Source organism: Saccostrea cucullata, unplaced genomic scaffold, assembly GCF_032062105.1.
Source record: "Saccostrea cucullata isolate Sc308-1 unplaced genomic scaffold, CSIRO_AGI_Scuc_v1 ctg421, whole genome shotgun sequence".
Taxonomy (NCBI): Eukaryota; Metazoa; Mollusca; class Bivalvia; order Ostreida; family Ostreidae; genus Saccostrea; species Saccostrea cuccullata.
Window position 1 is genome coordinate 40,723 of NW_026922015.1, and position 20,109 is coordinate 60,831.

General features: G+C 33.8%; 3 protein-coding genes across 3 annotated transcripts; all 3 read right to left on the bottom strand.

Annotated features, from left to right (window-relative positions):
* Window positions 1-274: 274 nt before the first annotated feature.
* Window positions 275-7,203, bottom strand: LOC134261058 (AP-4 complex subunit epsilon-1-like). The gene is made up of 8 exons (XM_062743535.1): window positions 7,175-7,203; window positions 5,920-6,047; window positions 5,418-5,577; window positions 3,879-4,045; window positions 3,368-3,441; window positions 1,359-1,481; window positions 957-1,057; window positions 275-799 (listed from the first exon to the last, which is right to left on the bottom strand). Exons 1-8 carry the CDS (start codon window positions 7,175-7,177, stop codon window positions 773-775), a joined length of 783 nt encoding a protein of 260 aa, XP_062599519.1. The 5' UTR covers window positions 7,178-7,203; the 3' UTR covers window positions 275-772.
* A 58-nt stretch (window positions 7,204-7,261) lies between these two features.
* On the bottom strand, window positions 7,262-9,691 carry LOC134261061 (AP-4 complex subunit epsilon-1-like). Its single transcript, XM_062743539.1, has 4 exons — window positions 9,504-9,691; window positions 8,830-8,901; window positions 8,094-8,217; window positions 7,262-7,281 (listed from the first exon to the last, which is right to left on the bottom strand). The coding sequence occupies exons 1-4, from the start codon at window positions 9,576-9,578 to the stop codon at window positions 7,262-7,264; spliced, it is 291 nt and encodes a 96-aa protein (XP_062599523.1). The 5' UTR covers window positions 9,579-9,691.
* A 5,819-nt stretch (window positions 9,692-15,510) lies between these two features.
* LOC134261059 (uncharacterized) lies at window positions 15,511-19,568 on the bottom strand. The gene is made up of 2 exons (XM_062743536.1): window positions 19,381-19,568; window positions 15,511-16,600 (listed from the first exon to the last, which is right to left on the bottom strand). Exon 2 carries the CDS (start codon window positions 16,597-16,599, stop codon window positions 15,841-15,843), a length of 759 nt encoding a protein of 252 aa, XP_062599520.1. The 5' UTR covers window position 16,600; window positions 19,381-19,568; the 3' UTR covers window positions 15,511-15,840.
* Between the last annotated feature and the right edge of the window lie 541 nt (window positions 19,569-20,109).

Genomic DNA, 20,109 nt, shown 5'->3' on the forward strand with positions numbered 1-20,109 from the left:
ACACTGTTCATTATAACACACCTGGCACATGCCGACAAATTGAATGATAATTTGTCGGCACAGTGTGCCAGGTGTGTTGATAGTATTCCTTAAGATTATATAAAGCAATAACCACAATTTGTGAAAATTTTTCAATGCTTATATTTACATTCTCTAATTTTCCTTCTTTATAATTGCCTATTTTGTGAACTGTAAAAATTACGAACTGTAAAAATTAGGTACCCTTTTACTGAGACAACTCACTTTCTCAGTTTCACTTTCACTTTCCTTTCACTTTTCTTGTCTTTGCTTTGGGGCTTGTGTCTAAATTTAACTGGCTTAAAGTTTTTAAACTTTCTATATCTTCTAGGCTAGCTCCCGTCATCAATATCTTTATCACAACCAGAAAATGGTTGCTCATCCAGAAGACTTATTCCATCTTCAGAAAAATCTTCATTACTTAAAATAAATGTGATATTCTGCCTTATCAAAGCTTTTCCTGCTATGGTTAGCAATCGAAAATAATGTTTCTCCAGAGGTGAAATTTTCTGACAATGTCTTAGGCTAAAAAAAATCTAACGAGTGGATGTTTTACAATCATTATTTTCTGTTTCTTCAGTTGATTTATCTCTCTTTTGTGACTCTTCAAAAACTAAGAGCTCTCTAGTCCATGGAGGTAGAATTAAATGTAAAGAAAATTAGGAGTGTGGCTGTAGATTTATCTCCAAAATTAATACTGCATGATTATAGTTGAGTTCTTCAAACAACCTTGATCTCTTTCACTTTAGCCATATTACATTGCAGACTGAAGATCAGCAATCTAAATAAAAAACAAATATCAAATTGATATGAATGAAAAAGATTAAATTAATAAAAAATTTAATCATCTTAACTTTTAACTGTTGTCATTTTCAATTTTTTAATTTTTTTTCATAAAATATACCATGCTTAAACATAGTTTTCAAACTTTCACATGCCTTTGATTGGATGGAAGGATCTGGGTCATTGAGAAGCTCTGCCACAATCACCTGACAATTCTCTGGACTCTTTGACATCAAGTGTGACAGGGCCTTCACACCTACAAAAGATGAAAAATATACTTGTATATTCAATTTGAAAATTAATTTGAGATGGCACAATGTATATAAAGCACTTTAAAGCCACACAAAGTTGAATTAATAATTATTTCAACTCAGAAGGACTGAGAGGAAAAGTTTGGCATATTCAATGTTTTGAGGTTGTATAATACATTAAAATTAACACATTAAGAAAATAGTGGTTTAGACATTAAAATCAGTTTGACATAATATGCATGGCATTTGTGATTTTAAAGTTAGCTTTAACCAAGTTCAACTGTACAATAAAATTTAAACTCTTACCCATGCTTTTGACGACATAACTTGTTGAGGAGATTAATTTCTTTACTTTGTTACATCCTTCAGTCAGAAGTTCTCTGTGAGGCAAAATACTGCTGATGGTCACAATGCATTCATATAAAATAGCTGCAAAAAATATTAAAGATCTACTACAGTACTGTAAAATCAAACAATTTCGTGGGGTACATTATATGTAAAACTTCTGAGGTTTGAGGAAGAATATTGGTTTGTGGGGACTTAACTTGTGGTTGGAGAATATTAGAGTAGTAGTAATGTATATAAAATTTTTGATTACTTGGTGGTCATAAATTTGTTGGTCTCTTTATGCATAATATGAATATAAAACCCCCATGAAAATTAGTGATTCAAAGTACTACATGTATAAACAAGAGGCCCATGGGTCACCTGAGTAACTTTGGGGATGCAGTTCTTTACAAGATTTCCCCTCTTCTTACATCTATTGTGGCCCCCTCCCCTCCACACCCCCACCTTGATTTTAATAATTTAGAATCTACACTACCCCAGGATGCTTCCACTGAAAGTTTAGCTGGCCCACTGGTGCTTGATTAGAAGATTTTTCCAATATATTTCTATATAAAACAAGGACCCCCTATTGTGGCCCCAACCTACCCTCTGGGGTCATGATTTTATCAATTTAGAATTTACACTACCCCAGGATGCTTCCACATAAGTTTCAGCTTTCCTGGCCCACTGGTTCTGAGAAGAAGATTTTTAAAGATTGTTCCTTTATATATTTTTATGTAAAACTTGGACCCCCTATTGTGACCCCAACCTACCCTCGGGGTCATGATTTTATCAATTTAGAATTTACACTACCCCAGGATGCTTCCACATAAGTTTCAGCTTTCCTGGCCCACTGGTTCTGAGAAGAAGATTTTTAAAGGTTGTTCCTTTATATATTTTTATGTAAAACTTGGACCCCCTATTGAGGCCTCAATCTACCCTCGGGGTCATGATTTTATTAATTTAGAATTTACACTACCCCAGGATGCTTCCACATAAGTTTCAGCTTTCCTGGCCCACTGGTTCTGAGAAAAAGATTTTTAAAGATTGTTCCTTTATATATTTTTATGTAAAACTTGGATTCCCTATTGTGGCCCCACCCTACCCTCAGGGGGTCATGATTTTTACAATTTAGAATCTACACTACCTCAGGATGCTTCCACATAAGTTTCAGTTTTTCTGGCCCAGTGGTTCTTAAGAAGAAGATTTTTAAATGACCCCACCCTATTTTTGTATTTTCTTGATTATCTCCCGTTGGAAGGGGCCCTGGCCCTTTATTTGAACAATTTACATTCCCCTTCACCAAAGAATGTTTTGTACCAAGTTTGGTTAAAATTGGCCCAGTGGTTCTTAAAAAGAAGTTGAAAATGTGAAAAATTAACAAACAGACAGACGGACGGACCGACTGATAGACGAAGGACGAACAACTGACAATGGGTGATCAGAAAAGCTCACTTGAGCTTTCAGCTCAGATGAGCTAAAAAACCCAAAGAAACTTAATAAGATTATAGCAACATGAATCCCAAAAAAAATGAATTTATAGTTTAACATGAAATAATAAGCCAAGAAGGATAATTCGAGAGAAATCATAAATAACTACAAATCAGAGGAAAATGAATGTTAACTAAAATCCAATTATCTCTCGATTGATAGAGTTTTAATTTTGATTTCTCTGATATTTGGTGATATGCAAGGAACTTATTATGTACTACAGCACAATATACAGTAAAACTTGCTTAGTACAAACATGGATATTGCGAATTCACAGATATAGCGAAGTCATCTTTGATCCCCAGCAATATATATTTAATGAATTTCTTATACAGTTATAACGAATTACGGATATGGCAAAGAAATTTAAAATGTCCCAGGGACTTTGTTATAACCAAGTTTTGCTGTACTAGTAATCAATTTTAGATAAAAATTTCAGATGCAAAAACTTCATATCATAATCAGATACAGTATAATTCATATATATGTAAACTTACCATAGGTCATTTTCTCTCTCATGTCTGTCTGATCTAATACATTTCTCAGCAGGGGGTACATGTCTTCACTGATCCTGAAAATTTTAATTAAAATGTTTCTTTAAATTTTACATTATCTGAAAAGCACTTCACCTAATTTTTTAGATTTCAATTATGTTACATTCTCACATTTTTTCAAAGATATTTTTTAAATTGATAAAAAAAAAATTATTTTCTAGAGGGTTCAAAATACTGCAAACCAACTTTTATACACATGATTGTGAGAAATTTTTGTGAGGTTTTGTGAGAAACTTGTCATCACAAATATTTCTCACTGCAAATTGGTCTTTAAAATCTGTGTCTATTAGCAACTGGATACAAAAAATTAATTGTAGCAAACTAGTTTACCCTTGGTAAATCGTAAAATAAAATCATTGCTAATAAAAGTTGTTTTACAGTAGTATCAAATTGCCATGACCACTGAGTATTCAAAACATGACAGAAAAGTATCTGTAACAAACTCTAAATTTACTTTTTGTTTTCTCTACCAAGAAGTGCCAAGGCCCTAAGTATGTCTATCTGTAGCCATGGTAATGGGATGCCATGATACTCAAAGGATGATGGGAGACTTCTGTTCGTTATCTGCTGTTGAATTTTTATAAGGTCAGAGGTCAAGTTTGGGCTTGTTTGCATTCCTTTCTGAAAGAAACAAAGTTTGCAAAACTTTTATTTTTATGATTTGTATACATACCTGTACATGTATCTTAGTTATGGGTTTTCTTCTGAATTCTCACTGAGCTACAAATTGTTAGCCCAATTATTTTCTTTATTTTTTTATGGGTTTTAAAATTGATCAAAAAGAGGTCAATGGGCCACATCACTAACCTGAGCACATTGTGTAGGGAAAGCACAAATCAGTTCAGTATTTAAAAGTTTACATTGGGAAGGGGGTTATACAGCCCCACACAATTAAGGTAACATTGTTCTTTAATAAAACTTATTACATAACTGAATTTCAGCATGATGAAATAACCCTGATATGTAATAAATATCTCATGTCCAAGGTACATGACTTGTCCTATAAAATCATTATAATTTATCTAAAGTTTTCAAAGTGGATGCTTTAAAGGGGACTTATCTCCCCTTGAAAGAAGGTGTGGCCATTCATTAAAAAAAAAAATTGAATTCCCTTCACCCAGGGATACTTTGTTACTATAAAATCATTAAAAAAAAAATGAAGAATTTATCTAAAGTGTTTCAAAGACACTTGCGCTTTCAGCTTAGGTGAGCTAAAACATTATAATATCTTAAATACAGTCAATTCTCGAATTATCGCCATTCGATTCATCGCCATTTTCGCAATACCGCCATGATTTCCCAAGAACGTTTTTCCTGCTATATAAAATTCTCTTTATAACGAAGGTGTGTTTTCACAACAAACGTCCATTTTTAAGTGTAAAAAAAAAAATTGAAGCGCGGCTAATTGGTTGACGCTATCCCTGTTGTAAAGCATGCAAAGCCAGTCAAGGTACATGCAATTAAGTAAACAATAATTTGAAAATGAACTGTTTAACTGTTTAATGTTTCAAGGTTCGCCATGAAAGCGGTCGTTGTAAAGTACGCCTATAACGATATTATTTTTATTTGATGATCTCTGTTTTAAAAAAAAAAGTTTTGCTTAAAAAAAAATATAAAGAAATTTGTTTCATTAACAATGATTTCATAAACAATGAATGGAGAGTACTATAGGCAATATATCAGCTAGCATTTTTTTTTCAATATCAGACAAAATGCATACACATGATCTTAATTTCATAACTGAATATTTTGTTTTAGCGAAATTGTACAATAAAAAAATTACTTGAAGTATTTTCAATTTTAGAAATATGTAATTATATATACATGTACATGTACATGTGATAATAAGAATAGAAACACTAAATGGTATTTCTAGGAACGAACATTAAAAGATGGAAAATTCAATTCATCGCCAAAATACCATGATTTCTAAATTACAAAAATGTTGTATCATGAAATGTTGAAGTGTAATGGAAGTCATAACCAGAACTACCTTCAGCAGCTCTAACTGTAACTTGACCCCCATAGACATGACCCCTGGATCTTTATCACACAGAAGCTTTCTGCAGTTGTCCTGTAGTTCACTCACATAGCTGGGAATGATCTTTATAAATCTCAGGATACAGCATGCTGCCTTCATTCTCACTAGCTCACTTTGAAATTAAAAAGAAATTACAAAGGTCACACATTGCCAAATCTAGTTGCCACCCCCCCCCCTTCCTCTCTTTCTGGAATTCCTTATTGATTTAATTAATGCTAGAAAATACAGAGAATAATTTCATCAGTTAAGGCCAATAACTCAGTACCAAGTGAATGCCCTAAATGTTTAATATTCCAATTTATGTACACATACAGTACTGTAAAGCTGTATTTCAAATACAATCTTTTTTTACCTGGATGAAGTTGTACATATTAATCATACGCAACTGTAATTTTTATGCTATATTCTTCATTTAATCTAGATGAAGACATTCAAGTGTATAGCCCCACTGTACCTTGGATGTTCCAGTTTATGCTGGACTCCAGATAAATACATGCTGAGGTAGTCTTCCCTTGAGTGGACAAGATGGCAGACAGCAGACAGTGCAAAACAGTTATCCAGATTGCTACTCCTATTCAGGTCCTATGACAGAAAAGTTTATTATACTGTAGATGTACTGTTTTCTTTTTTCCACGGGATTAATCATTATAATTTCACAGAATCTCAATTTTCTAAGTAGAAAACTATGCAAATTTCTTAGACTATCACTATATATGCCTTATATTCTATGTATATGAAGGACGCTTGCATACATTTCCACGGAAAATTTGTGACTGTGTACTAATTAAGCCTAAATTAATACCATGCTGAAAAAGTACTTATACAATATATTCTTTGCCAAAAAAAATTTTTTTGCAAAAGACAAAAGTTTATTTAAAAGCAGAAGTCCCACAAGATTTTGACCTTGAATCCAATTATTTGTTTTTACGTCAGTATACTGTCGTGTTTATGCAGTTTTTTAAAATTTGAGTATTGAAAGAGTACTCTATTCCTTGAGTCCAAAATCCAAGAAGTTCCTGGTAAAGAAAATACTTTATCAGAAGCCTGCCGCATAATTTTCTGGCAGCCACCATGCAGTTATGCAGTTTCTTGTATTCCAGTTTTACAATTAAAAACCCCAATTTTGATCACTTCCGTGTTTGAGAAAATGCATATCTTACGCATTTTAAACAGAAATATTTTGACAGCAATTACCCTGGGAAAAATACATGTAGCAGCGTGCTTGCCAATAAAATGCTAAATAAAATAAAATGCTTTGAAATTCCCAACCTGCTTAGGAAACACACTATTAATTTATCTTGGCCTTATTTGCCAGATAATTTTTTTTGGCATTATTACGAGGATGCTGAGACATGACTTACCAAATGGTATATAGGAAAAGGGCTAAAATTAATTGCATTTTATAACCTGCATATAGAAAATTTCTACTTTAAGTTTAGATGTTAGGAAATTTTGAAAATAATATTTGCTTGCCCTCTCCCAACTCATGGTACAATGAATGGGTCAGTAGGTAATGATGACAAAATCTTTTAATATCCAGAAAATTTCAACATTTTTGTTCCATGGTATTTTTTTTCTCAGGTTGGAATAGGAAACACCCTATTAATAATTTATTTATCTTGGCCTTTTTTGCCAGTTAATTTTTTTCCCAGTCTGGCTCCTACTGAAAATATAAAAAAAAATCCTGTCTCACGAGTGACATGACTTACCATCTGAATGGTACTCAATAGGAAAAGGGCTAGATTACATTTTCTTTGATTTCCCCCTTTGCATATGTCTTTTTTGTAATGCAGTCACTACATGGCCGCCATATAACCTGTATATAGAAAATTTATGCCTTAAGTTTAAATATTAGGAAATTTTTAAAATAATATTTGCTTGCCCTCTCCCAACTCACGGTAAAATGAATGGGTCGGTAGGTAATGAAGAGAAAATCTTTTAATATCCAGAAAATTTCAACATTTTTGTTGACAGGATAAGAAGATTCTGAGGAATAAGAAGAAAGAAAGATATATCCTGGAATGTAAAAAAAAAAGTTTTGAGAAGGGCCATTTATATGCTGAAATTTTCTGGAAGAGATTTCTTCCACCTACGGCTACCTACCAACCCATAAATTTTTCAAAAAATGAGCCTAAGTACAATTCTAAGTCTATATTTACAGGAACTTTAAATTATTGTTGACAACAATGAGACAACTTATTACTGTAGATTCCTTATTTTTCACGATTGCTTTTTATCGCGATTGGGCTTTTCAACGTCAAAGCGTGAGAATAACAATTTGCGAATGAACGTTCGATCAATATATTTTACATAGATTTCATAACCATAAAAATAAAAGCAAGTAATTTTATTTCGTGATTGGTGTGTTCCGTGAAATTATGCGATTATTAATTCCACACGTATATTAAGGAATCTACAGTAAGCCACACCTCTTTGCCGTATGAGACACTGTAATGCTTATGAATATATGCTACACTCGCTGACATTGGTCCAAATTTCTATCCCATGTATATTTCAACAGTGAATGAAAGCTGTGTAAATTTCAAAAGCAAATTATGTAATGTCGAGAATACATGTACCACGCCTTACTGAAAGTCCAAGGTTAACTGATATTAATGTACTATTTACCTATTCTTTTCTCCACTCCAGAGCCCTGCATTGCCATCATTACCGGGTACATTAGACCAAAAGAGACATCGTAGCCCAGTGTGTGACAGAACACAAGGCGACATAGGTAGTCACAGGCAGATTCCTATAACAATGAAAGAGATACAACAATTTTTAAAACTTTTGCAACTTCATGCAGTAACCAAGATATATTTTAAGCTTGTTAAATTTAATAGGTACCAGTATCACTGATAAAATTTCAATTAAAGCAGTACATTGTATCAATCACAGGGTTATATTTTCTATAAGCAACTTTGTCCTTAAGACCCGGGGGCTTGGGGGATTTCCCTGCCTGTAAAAACATAATCCCTTGGTTATTCTGGTACATGTTTACCCCCCTCAAGCCTCTGTTAGGGGAGGAACCCCAAACCATCTTCTACTTTTTTCATGTCGGACAGTCCCCTGTCAATTGTTTGAGACAACCCTGGGGAGATATTTTAAGAGTACAAGTTCTTTTCCATTCCTCTCTTATAGTAATCTCAGTGAGATTCGTGGAGGTTGATGGGGCAAAGCCAGATAAGTTGGGATTTTGTCATTACTGGAAATTCCTCTGCCACAGAATCTTTTGCAAATCCCTGACAAAAAATTAGTTCTTGCTGAAAATTAAGAGTCAAGTTCTTTTCTGATATCTTAATGTATAACAATTTTTCATAGCACTTTTATCGTGTTTTTCCAATGCTGTCTGAATAATTCCTACCTGCAAAACACCATTTTTCTCCCAGCTCTCTTTGATTAGCTCCAGCTCATGGTTGACAAATTCTTTTTCCTCCTAAATTATCAAAATGTAAGCTTTTTAAGCTGGAAAATTAGTACTGTTGTGTGTAAGACACAAAAGAAGTAAACTGTCTCAGAGAGAGAGGGAGAGAGAGAGAGAGATTTACCAGGGACCTATACAGGTCCATTCCAAAGACTATTTCTACCTACGTAGGTATTAATAGCTACGTAGGTATTTAAACACCCAAAGTAGCTATATTTACCTACTTTCTGCTTTACTTGCATTTTGTGGCCAAATGCAGGACGGCGCAACATGGTGAGCACTTTTCTTTACAGTCACACTGATGATGAATATGACAAAAATTTTTCAAAGCAAAAAAATGATTACCTCGTATATTATCAATTTTGCATAGAAACTAATGTAAAATTGCCGATTCACGAAGTAATCACAAAATTTTGTCGTATTCATCATTAGTGTCCGTATCAAAAAATATGGTATTCATCATGTTGCGCCGTTTAGTCTTTTGGTCGCAAAATGCAAATTATCAAAATGTAGGTAAAAATAGCTTTTTAAGCTTTAAATACCTAGGTAGCTATTAATAGCTAGTAGGTAGAAACTAGTCTTTCAGAGAGAGAGAGGGAGAGAGAGAGATTTACCTCTTGGCTTCTACACCTAAGGACATCTTTTATAAAGCCGTGAAATCCTGGGCCCATATGAACCCCGGATGCCATCAGAAAACTATTTCATTTATCAGGTTGTATATATCGTTTTGAAAGGCTCTGACAATCCGTAAAGTTCCATATCAAGTTTCAGGAGAGTCACTAACAACAAGTTTCATTTTAACCGGAAGTGATCGGGTGATGATGTATGGATAGGGCGTACTAAGAATTTAGCAGGATGATAAAAGTTCAACTTTTTTTCTTAGTCACAGAATCAGAGTCAAAGAATGTTTTTAATTTGTACATATACATAAAGCATTTAACAGGAACAAGCTAATTCAGAGAATCTATGTGATGTCCCCCGCCAAAAGAAAAAAAGGAGCATGCGCGGATCTAGAGGGGAGTCGCTGGGGGGGGGGGGGGGGGTTACTTTAAGAAGGACAGACGGGGCCATAGGGCGTTGTTATGAAGTTGTAGTATAAAATTTCTTTGCAAAAGCTTAATAGCTTCGTGATTTATCTCGAAAATAAGTTCAACACACACATAGAATGCACGACCTTCAAAATAAATAGGGTCTTCCACACAAGCACTTGTTACTTATTTTAAAACAAGTGCCTGTGGTCTTCCCTAAGCCATAGAAATTGAGGTAAGTTTCACTGCAAAATCAGCTCAAAGGCCTCTCGAGATATCGGCGAGAAAAAAGTTTTAAAACAGATATATAGAGTTTATAAATTGAAAACCTATCTCTGACTTCAAAATAGGGAATTGCTGTGTAAAATTTCATACCAAAAGCTTCCCGAGATATATCGCGCGGAAATAAAAGCGTTACCAACAGACAGAAATACAGACAGATAAACAGACAGAAAAAAATCAATATTCCCACTTTTTGAAAGCGCGGACAAAAAAAAACAAGATGTGTTTGTGAAACACTTAGCTGCAGATCTGTAGCTCTCCGAAAAAATATATATTGATAGACCGGATATCAATAATTTTTTTTCGGAGAGCTACAGATCTGCAGCTATGAAACACTATGCGCCCGCGGCGGCAACAAAGTTTGAATAAAGCTATTTTTAGCATATATGTCACGGTCAAGGTCGCAAGGTCATAACTGACCTTGGTGTCATTTGTAAGAACGTATTATAGTGGAGTATGCATACCAAATATGAACTCTCTATCTCTTATGGTTGAAAAGTTACGGCGAAAGTTCGAAAAAGCTATTTTTAGCAAACAGGTCATAGTCAAGGTCAATGACCTTGGTGTCAATTATTAGCTAGAGTATGCATACGAAATATGAAGTCTCTATCTCTCACGGTTCAAAAGTTATGGCGAAGGTTAAAGTTGACAACAGACAGGGCAAAACCACTATATGACCCGATCTATCGTTCCGGGCGCATAAAAACACAAATTTCATCTGAGTCATCCTTTGAAATTATGCCAGGGGTTCTGTTGGACAACTGATGATATATATACTGGGTTTGTTCTGAGGTTCTACTGTCGGTTTACCGTGTTAACTACTGAGTGTTTTTCATGATCTAATATCGGTTTGCCGTGTTAACTACTGGGTGTATTTCATGCTCTACCATTGAAAAGTACGACATTTGAAATTCACAATTTTTGAAGAAGCACCCTTCCTTATCATTAGTATGTATGCAGTCACCAGTAGTTTATTTAATACCAAGGAGCAGCGAAGAAGTAATGCATTTTCACTTTATAGTCAACAGAGCCCCGCCATAACATCAAAATCCCTGACCCTGGGACCATCAAATCTTTGAAGAGACATCCGTCCTCATCATAACTATATTAGGTTGTTAGTACTCAGGAGCAGAGAAGAAATAATACACTTTCACTATATGATCTATATAGCCCCGCCCTAGCACTAGAACCCCTAACTCGGAGACCATGGATTCCACAATTTTGGTAGAGGACTCACTGCTCAGTACATTCATGCTAACAGTTTGACTGCTTCATGTCCAAAAGTAAAGAAGAAGATTTTAAAAGGTTGCACTAATTTCAGTGGTTTTGGCCCCACTCCTCAAGCTCCAGGGGGGCAAGGACGATGAAATTCACAATTTTTGTTCCCCCTTCACCAAAAATTTATTTGTGCCAAAATTGGTTGAAATTGGTTGAGCGGTTGCAGAGAAGGTTCTGAAAATGTTAAAATGTTAACACACGACGGACGACGACAGACGAAAACAGATAGCAATAGGTTACTCAGGTGACCTAAAAAAAACCATTTCAATATTTAATATTGAATATTTAGATAATGCAGCATAGATATTGCATTATTGTTTTAAAAGAAAGAATCGAAAGTATCGAAAGAAAACCTTGATTGAGACAAGTTTATGCAACATCATAAATGGTGTACAGCACATGTAGGATGATATAAAGTCTATTCATATATCTATTGTTCGGCATTTTCACCATGCAAGAACTCCCAACATAAAAACCGACTTCATTATAACATCTCAGCGGTTTTATGCAAATTTTACATCCCAAAATGGTCGTTAGACCCCCATCTTATATCGACGTTTGAGTCACAGAATACATTGCTAATAAGGAGGATACTAATAACGCGCATACGTCGGTTTGAGAGTATATGAATAAATGTAGAAGATGACAAAAGCTAGTTTCTTTACGTTAATTGGGTTTATTGCTATTGTTGCATGGTGATAAAGCCGTAGCATCATCGCGGGTCTTATTTTCCGCTTTTCGGAAAGGTCCGAGGCACAGGTACTCGGGAATTGAGAGAAGAAAGAAAGATCTCAGACGAAGGGCTTTTCAATCCGTGAAAAAATTCGATTTGCGTTCCTATCAGCGAGAATCCTTGCTTGGATTTCTTAGGAGGAGATAAATGGTAGTCATAGTTTAAAACTAGTACTGCGAGCATTAGTACTTATATAAATAATATATGATAAATGATAATTTTGCTCCTATGTTAATATTATATCGAAGCAAAGTGTAACGAACGAACGTACAGACAAACAACCCCATGAATAAACAACCTCTCCCACTTTTCAAGTGAGAGACATAATGAAAAATATTTTAATATTAATTTTTACCAGTCCTATTTATATGTCGAAGACGACCAGTTCAATTTTCTTTATCATATATATTACCTTTAAGAACTTTAATAAACAATTAAATGTAATAATATATTTTTCACAGAAATATTTTGTTTTTAACGCTGCAAATGGCCACTATCGCAATTACACGTATCCGATATCTACCCCACGTGACTGGGCGAACAATATGAACATCAATAAAACTTAAGGAAGATTGTCCTTCCCTGCGCCTTAATTAAGGTGATATTAACGATTTAGCTCTTATAGAGCCATCATTATCGCCCGCTATATACGGTATAAGGTACCAGACGAATAATGCCAATCTACTGCCATGGAAACAGATTAATGACCGATGATGAAGTCAATATATTATTTGTCGCCATTTATACAGAATAGGAGAAATATCGGATGATAATTCGACAGATGATCAATAAATAATAAAAGACAGATTAAATATGGCTACTCTGTGAGTATTTTGATCAATTAATTAATTTATCAAACCAGACAGTAATACGAGATTTACTGAGTAATGTACGAAGCTTTGTCATTAGGGTTCAGGAGAGGTTGTGAGAGTTTGGCGAGAAAGAGCGAAATCTCTGAATGATTAAAGATATTAGACGTAGTATAACATGTATTATGTGATTTCATTTACACATATAGTTCATAAAGTAAAGAGGCGGATGGCATTAAACTTTGCAAATCGATGTTTTGACAGTTTGCTTAACTTTGAAAGAACGCTCTCATAAAAATACTCTTCATTAATAGAAAAAGAGAAATTCAGTATTACATATAGCACCAAAAAAGAGAATGACCTTTCAGTCATATGATAATTATGATTTTTGAGAAAAGAGTTCAACAAGTAAAATTGATAAAAATCATCAATACGGACACCCCCCTTCCAATAAATAAATAAAAATAAATAAATCACTTTAGTTTTATTTTATTAAGTATTTTGTAGTTATTGTACACGTCTTCAAAACAACACAAAAATAAAGAAAGAAAGATGAACTGATAAAATTTGCATCATAAAAGAGACATTTTGATGCATTTGTTTATCAAATTAATTCATCAATATGAAAAGCGGTGACAAAAATGTATAATTGTCAGATAAATGTAATTAAATTCCGATCGCCGGATCGACCACGTGTGAATACTTTGTCAGGTGATGATATTGTGATTTCTGCAGACAAATTGCTGCACAAAAAAATAACACATTCATAGAGAAAATAACTTGTCTCATTAGTTTCCAATATTAATTCATCATTTCTATTACCACCGTGATTATTCGTCGGAATTTTTTAGCGGTTTCCGTTCAGATCATACACACTCCATATTCGGGAGTACCTGCTACAAGCCCTTGGATATGTAATCATAAATTAATTTTTATCTGAGGAGAAATATTTTAAAAAAAATGATTGAAGCAAACTTAAAACTATAAAGACTAAATTTATAGCAAGTTTTGAAATATTAAGCTCAGAATTTTTAAACACGGTATCAATACGTACAAAATAATAGTATTTTACCGAATAAAGAAAAGGGTTAATTATCAAAATTTACATCATTAAAATTTTTACGCAATTTTTGCAACGTAAATATACATGTCAAACACTTTCTTGTAGAATAAGAGATTATCGATACCTAAGTAATATAACTTGGCATTATATAAAGATGACATAATCAACCAATTAGAGACTTTCCAAACAAATTATTACCTGGGAGTAGTTTGTCGCTATGGTAACAATGACGTTTTATCACAACTTATTCTGCTGAATAAGATCCATGAATGAAAATATATTGTTTTTGAATGTCATTTGAAAACAAATTTAAAGTAATGAAATTTAATGATCAATTATATATTTTTCACACTGGAGAGAAGGTTTGTTTCATTAATAAAGTAAATCTGCTCGATACGATAAATATCAAATGGCCAACAACTCAGGAAGTTATAATGACGTCATAACATGACTGAAAAGTCAGCAACATCACTTTATTCAAACCCTGTCATTGGCTCGTTATAATATTATCCTATGAAAAATAATTTTTTATGCAAAATAAGACGTAACAAAATTTTAACAATTAACACAATATACGTCGCTTGTTTTAATTCATAAAAAATACATATTAAATTTTACAATATTTTTACCAATACACGAATATCTTAAACAATAAATTTTACTGTTATATAACGTTTTATTAATTTTTGCATTTCGTCAAAATCCATTGAATAGTTTTATTTCGGAGGGAAAAAAACACGACTCTACATGTGTGATTGATAAAATGTAGAAAGTATTACCCCGCATAAGTAGAATTTTTAGCGAGGATTTAATATTGGCATTATAAGCGAGGGTTTCGAGATCGCTAAAATTGAATATCGCTAAAAAATAATTGCGTTTTATTTGTAATAGTTTCTTTCATGTGTATTTTAAAATCGCCAAAATAACATCTCTCTAAAAATAAATTACCAGTTTTTAAGGACAAATCGCTAAATTTGCGTCTCGCTAAAATTTCCAATTATACGGTATTATAATTACGTCATCAAAAGACCGAATAGTCTATAATATCAATCTCTCACCATAGAGCACGCTTCGCAGGTTACCGGTCTGTTATCAAATGATGAAAAACATTATTATAATCAAAGTCTGCTACAGCGTACTATACTTGGGCTCATGAAAATTTGATTATAATGCAGAAAATAACTTGTATACCTTCCGAAGTATAACAGTATGATAACATTTGATTATGACAAAAACAATATGAGTTTTTGCGAGAAAAAATAGCTTAAGTTTGAATATAATTGTAATAATGATTTATAAAAATCAGATCTTGCTAATCTCAAACAAGAGAAAACGTTGTAATATAAAAATACACTGGATAGTACACGTATACAGGAAATAAGGTGAAGAAATGAAAAACGCCAATCTTTCTTTGGTTGTGGTTTTATTTTTCTGTCAACGACAAATACAATGTACTCTTCATTTTACGGAATTTTTAATAAAAACCTTCACTGCAAAAATAATACATGTATCTTTTCGGGGAAGGAAGGTTCCTAGTATCAATATTTTCCTTTCGACCATGAACATTGAAATGTTTAAAAGAAGTATTTTTTATCAAAGTTAATATTCACTACCCCTGTTTTCTATATCTGTAAATATGAATCCATTATTTCAAAAATAAATTCAATACTTGCACCACATACAGCACCTGTCAAGTCAAACCATACAATGGGAATGGTGGAAACATAAAGAAAACAAATGATATTGGAAAATGAAATCTTAGGATTCTAATTCCTCTGCTCGCGTTAGTTCAGTCTGGCTCAGACGGACGTGCTGCTCAATTCCAAACCTACATTTACACTTTCCAATAGTCACAAAGTGTATCCCGGTCTTATCGACCCGGAATCCTTTATCCGGGGTAAAAATTTGCTTGACATCACCTGTTAATGTCGCCAACGGCGTATTGTCCTTTTTGCTTCTCAAAGTCACATGAACTTTACCTTCGAATTTACTTTCAGTTTTGAAATGGCTAGCGTATTCATCTTCCTTGATCTCCAGATCGGCTTTGGTTTCAAATTTTGGCGGGACCGTAATCTGGTTGTCAATCGACCAAACCAATTCCTCTTCGAACGTCTCATTGGCTGATTTCGTCAGACTGAGTTCACCTTTGAACCCTGCGTTCGCCTCTATGATTGGATTTGGTGGAGTCAGTTTTAAGTCCAAACTGTAGCCATACGTGAATGTCTTCTGTATTGAAATTGAACATGTGGATTTTGTTCGGCGCTCCGTTTTCAGAGTATATACTTGGTTCTGGTCCGTTTCGTTACTGAAATGCGCAGTAAAGAGGACATGCGTTTTCGGAGTGTTGACTCGAATCTGATCGTAATATTCCGTAGTTCCATGACGCACGCGCATATGGTTCCAATTTATGTCGGCAGAGAGAATGTCGTCCGCCTCCCTCCTCTGATTTTTGTCCAATGGGAAGTCGTTCACCCACTTCCGGACGATGTCTTCCAGGTCGATAATTTCTTGCGCCATTCTGAAAATAGATAAAGACAGTTTTAACAGGTGAAGTCTGTATCTGACAAGTTGTTGACCGGAAGTCAATTCCGGCCGGCCACAGGTGACCAAGTCATAAAAATAGGGTTGTTCTCAAATATGATTCCGAGGGAATATGAAATTTATAAGACTGGTGACTTTTTCTGCGGTGAGATTGATTGATTTTATTTTTTTTGTTTTAACGCCACTGTCGAGAATTTTTCACTCATATGAAGACTGCGCCACTTGCCAGTGGAGGGCTATAAATTTTGTCCATTTAGTACCCGGCTTAATACTAAAATGTGCCATTGAACAGTGAAAAAAAGTTGGTTTAAAGTAACATCTTTAATTTTTTTGTGCCAGCACACTACTGGTATAACTGAGGAAACTGCAACATGTATATAATTTAACCTCGGTAAAGGGTATCGTTTTCTGAAGGACAACCAAATATTCTTCTTGTCTTAACAATGGAATTCGAACACGCGACGTCAGGATCAATTAATTCCTTACTTTGCCGAATTTGAGGTCGTAAAAATCGATCAAAACAGCAGAAACTATTAACCAATGCGCCACGCGGGTTGCCAGGGATTAAATTTCATAACTGTTGATCAGGCATTAAAAAAGTAAAATGCGAGAAAGAATATCTCAAATATATATCGACAGAAACCTTGAATATATATATTTAAAAAGGTTGGTTTATTTATAACTATTTTATTCAACAAGTCATTTTGTGTGATATAATGTCGTGCGCGGCGTGTGATATAACTTTTATTTACGTACATGCATTATATATTGTATGCTTGTTCTGTAATTTCCGATATCTGGGTGTTTTCCATGGATATCACACATATTACCTGATTAAACACCTGGCAAAGTCCAATTAAGGATTATATTTGGGCATAATTCTCTCACTAATCATAATTCTCTCACTAATATAAAGTGTAGATGTAAATTCAACATATATTCATGCTTTGCATGATCAGGAAAGCAATGTACCAAAATATTTCCTCAAGTATTTAAAAATGTAACACTTCCATGTTTAAGCAAAATAGCTTATCGTTTTTCTGAACATACCCGCGCGATACATGCATAACATGAAATTTATAATAATAATGTAACATCATACTTTCCGTTTCACAGGTGTCGAACACCTTTCAAGCTAATAGAAATATGTCATATTTCTTATTAATTAGTCACATTGAACAGAGGTAAACTTGTTTTGATTTTCTTATGATCACACCGTGTTATAAATGGCTCCAACAACTGATGTTTACACATTTTCCAACACTCTGGAAAAATATTTTCGATTTTTTGGATGAGCTTTTCATAACTTTACAATTTCCGCACTCAGGTAAAAAGCCTTAAAGCCAAACAATATCGCTGAAGTTTTAAGTGCTTCAAAGTGCTTTTTATCTCTTTTATACTTTATCTGTGGCTCGTTTCAAACGCGTGTCAGTCATCCGCCTCACGCGCAAGATCCCGAGGCACACAGAAGCCTGCACGCGCGTTCTCCTTAGATAAGAGTGCGGCGGGGGTTTTGAGATTATGAGCATGTTGAGCATTTGATATAGCGGCACTTTTAACCGACGGAAAGGCAAACGTCAGGTGGGAAATGTTTTTAAAACAAGGATTTTACAAGTTTGAAGATAGAAATATTTCTCGTAAATTCTTTAGATATGATCAAGCATCAGAAGCCTGCATTTGTTTCAATGTTGCAGGATGCGTGAGTTCTATTTTACGTCGAAATTTACAAGGATATTACACGAAGTGAAATATTTGCATGCTTTTGGCATAATTAACTTGATTTTAATTTTTAGTAACGTTTAATTTCATTCCTGACAAATTTAGCAATAAAAATAGAATTCGAAAAAAAGAAAATTAATGAAAAGGGGGGGGAAACCATTTTTTTTCGAAACTGGTAAAAGAATCGGCATGATGCTAAATTATGTCATTGTATTTATTCTAAATGTCTGATATTACATAATAAAAAAGTTAATAAATCAATTACTTCAAATAGGAGTAGGAAGATATCACACATTCACACGTGTTGTTAAATAGTTACCCTAAAATTAAAATACAGATTGATAGAAACATGCACGAACGCTGACAATGAGCATTCAATACTGCTTTGTTTAATGATGATGCTCAAATATTGTCCTTCGTTTGAATGATTTCCCATGTTTTATCCAGGTCGCTAATGGGTGCGATATAGAATTACTGCATTCCCGTTAACTATGTGTGGTCCATATCTAACATATTATCGAATTTTTGCCCGAAGAATAAGATATCGGTAAATCAAGCATATCTAAGTAATTACTCATTATTTACATGTAGTACCTAAATTCTACGTGAGTTTAGATGTAGATCAACTGTAAATTAACACATAGCGGAAAAAGTCAATTGGGAATTTCCGATGTCAGTGACAACATTATTTAGGGAAGTTCACTTGTTATAGTGTATTTTTGTATTTCTTATGAATTAACTTGCTTAAAATTGTGTCACTATTTCAAGGGTTAACGCAGCATCGTAAGTGCAAAAATCCGACAAATTCCTTTGTAAAATTTTGTGCCTGTATATAAAATGTTGAAAATGCAAAACAAAAAGCTTGTCGGAACTTGAATTTTATTTCAAAGTATACAAATGGAAAGCAAACACTAAGTGCTTAAACTCAGAGATAAACTTTTCCAATATTTTTTTTATTTGATTAAATGAATAATAAATTTTTAAAATTCTATGGCATATTTCTTGATTTTGAGAAAGATAATAAGTAAACGGACTTACCTTTAGAACGAGAAAATTCACAATAATATACAGAATATCACGGGAATAGACAATTTAAGATGGCCTCCAACTGGCGAAAATCTCCTCAATTTTCATTGGATGATTTTTTTTTGTCACATTATTATTCATTCCAACAGGTAAAAACAAATCAAACAAATGTCTCCCGCCCACCTTAATGTTACAAGAAGAAAAATGTAAACACGCACGAAAAATAAATCCGAATGTAAACGAAATACGCACATGAACTCAGATTCAGGGAAAAAGTTCACGATGTTTCCCGACTCAGTGAAAGGCAAATTAATTCACGGCGTGTCTCCAGATATTATTAGACTTTCTGTGACAATTCCTGTATCGTTGATTAATTATTTAGGGCGTTTGATAGGAAATAATGCATTTTGGGTCTCAGGGGATAAATACGGAAAACCATCCAATGCGCGGATGTTCTGTATAGAGAACGAAGATATCGATGCAGTATTTTCCCCCGGTGAAAATATCTGCGTTTTAGTTCCACAGGAAACCGTGAGTGTTATATATCAATTAGACTTTTAGAATCCTGCCAGACGTTTATAACACGGACTTATACTATGACTTTCATTCATACAATGTGCTTCATTTTATACATTTTACATTTTTCATTTCTTGCCCAGAACTTGAAATGTAAGGAATTAGTAAAAGGAGCTTTGGAGGCAGTGCCATACTTTAAAAAATAAATATAATTTATGAATTGTG

Excerpts from the sequence above, each read along its gene's own strand:
- LOC134261058 (XM_062743535.1), bottom strand. Across the intron at positions 3,442-3,878 it reads CTTGGTAGAGAAAACAAAAA|GATCAGTGAAGACATGTACC; the intron begins GTAAATTTAGAG and ends TAAAATTTTCAG. Across the intron at positions 800-956 it reads ATCCTTCCATCCAATCAAAG|ATTGCTGATCTTCAGTCTGC; the intron begins GCATGTGAAAGT and ends TTTTTTATTTAG.
- LOC134261061 (XM_062743539.1), bottom strand. The coding sequence starts at position 9,578 with ATGGCATCCGGGGTTCATATGGGCCCAGGATTTCACGGCTTTATAAAA. Across the intron at positions 8,902-9,503 it reads TTAGGTGTAGAAGCCAAGAG|GAGGAAAAAGAATTTGTCAA; the intron begins GTAAATCTCTCT and ends TTGATAATTTAG. Across the intron at positions 8,218-8,829 it reads AGAAAAATGGTGTTTTGCAG|GAATCTGCCTGTGACTACCT; the intron begins GTAGGAATTATT and ends TCATTGTTATAG.
- LOC134261059 (XM_062743536.1), bottom strand. The coding sequence starts at position 16,599 with ATGGCGCAAGAAATTATCGACCTGGAAGACATCGTCCGGAAGTGGGTG.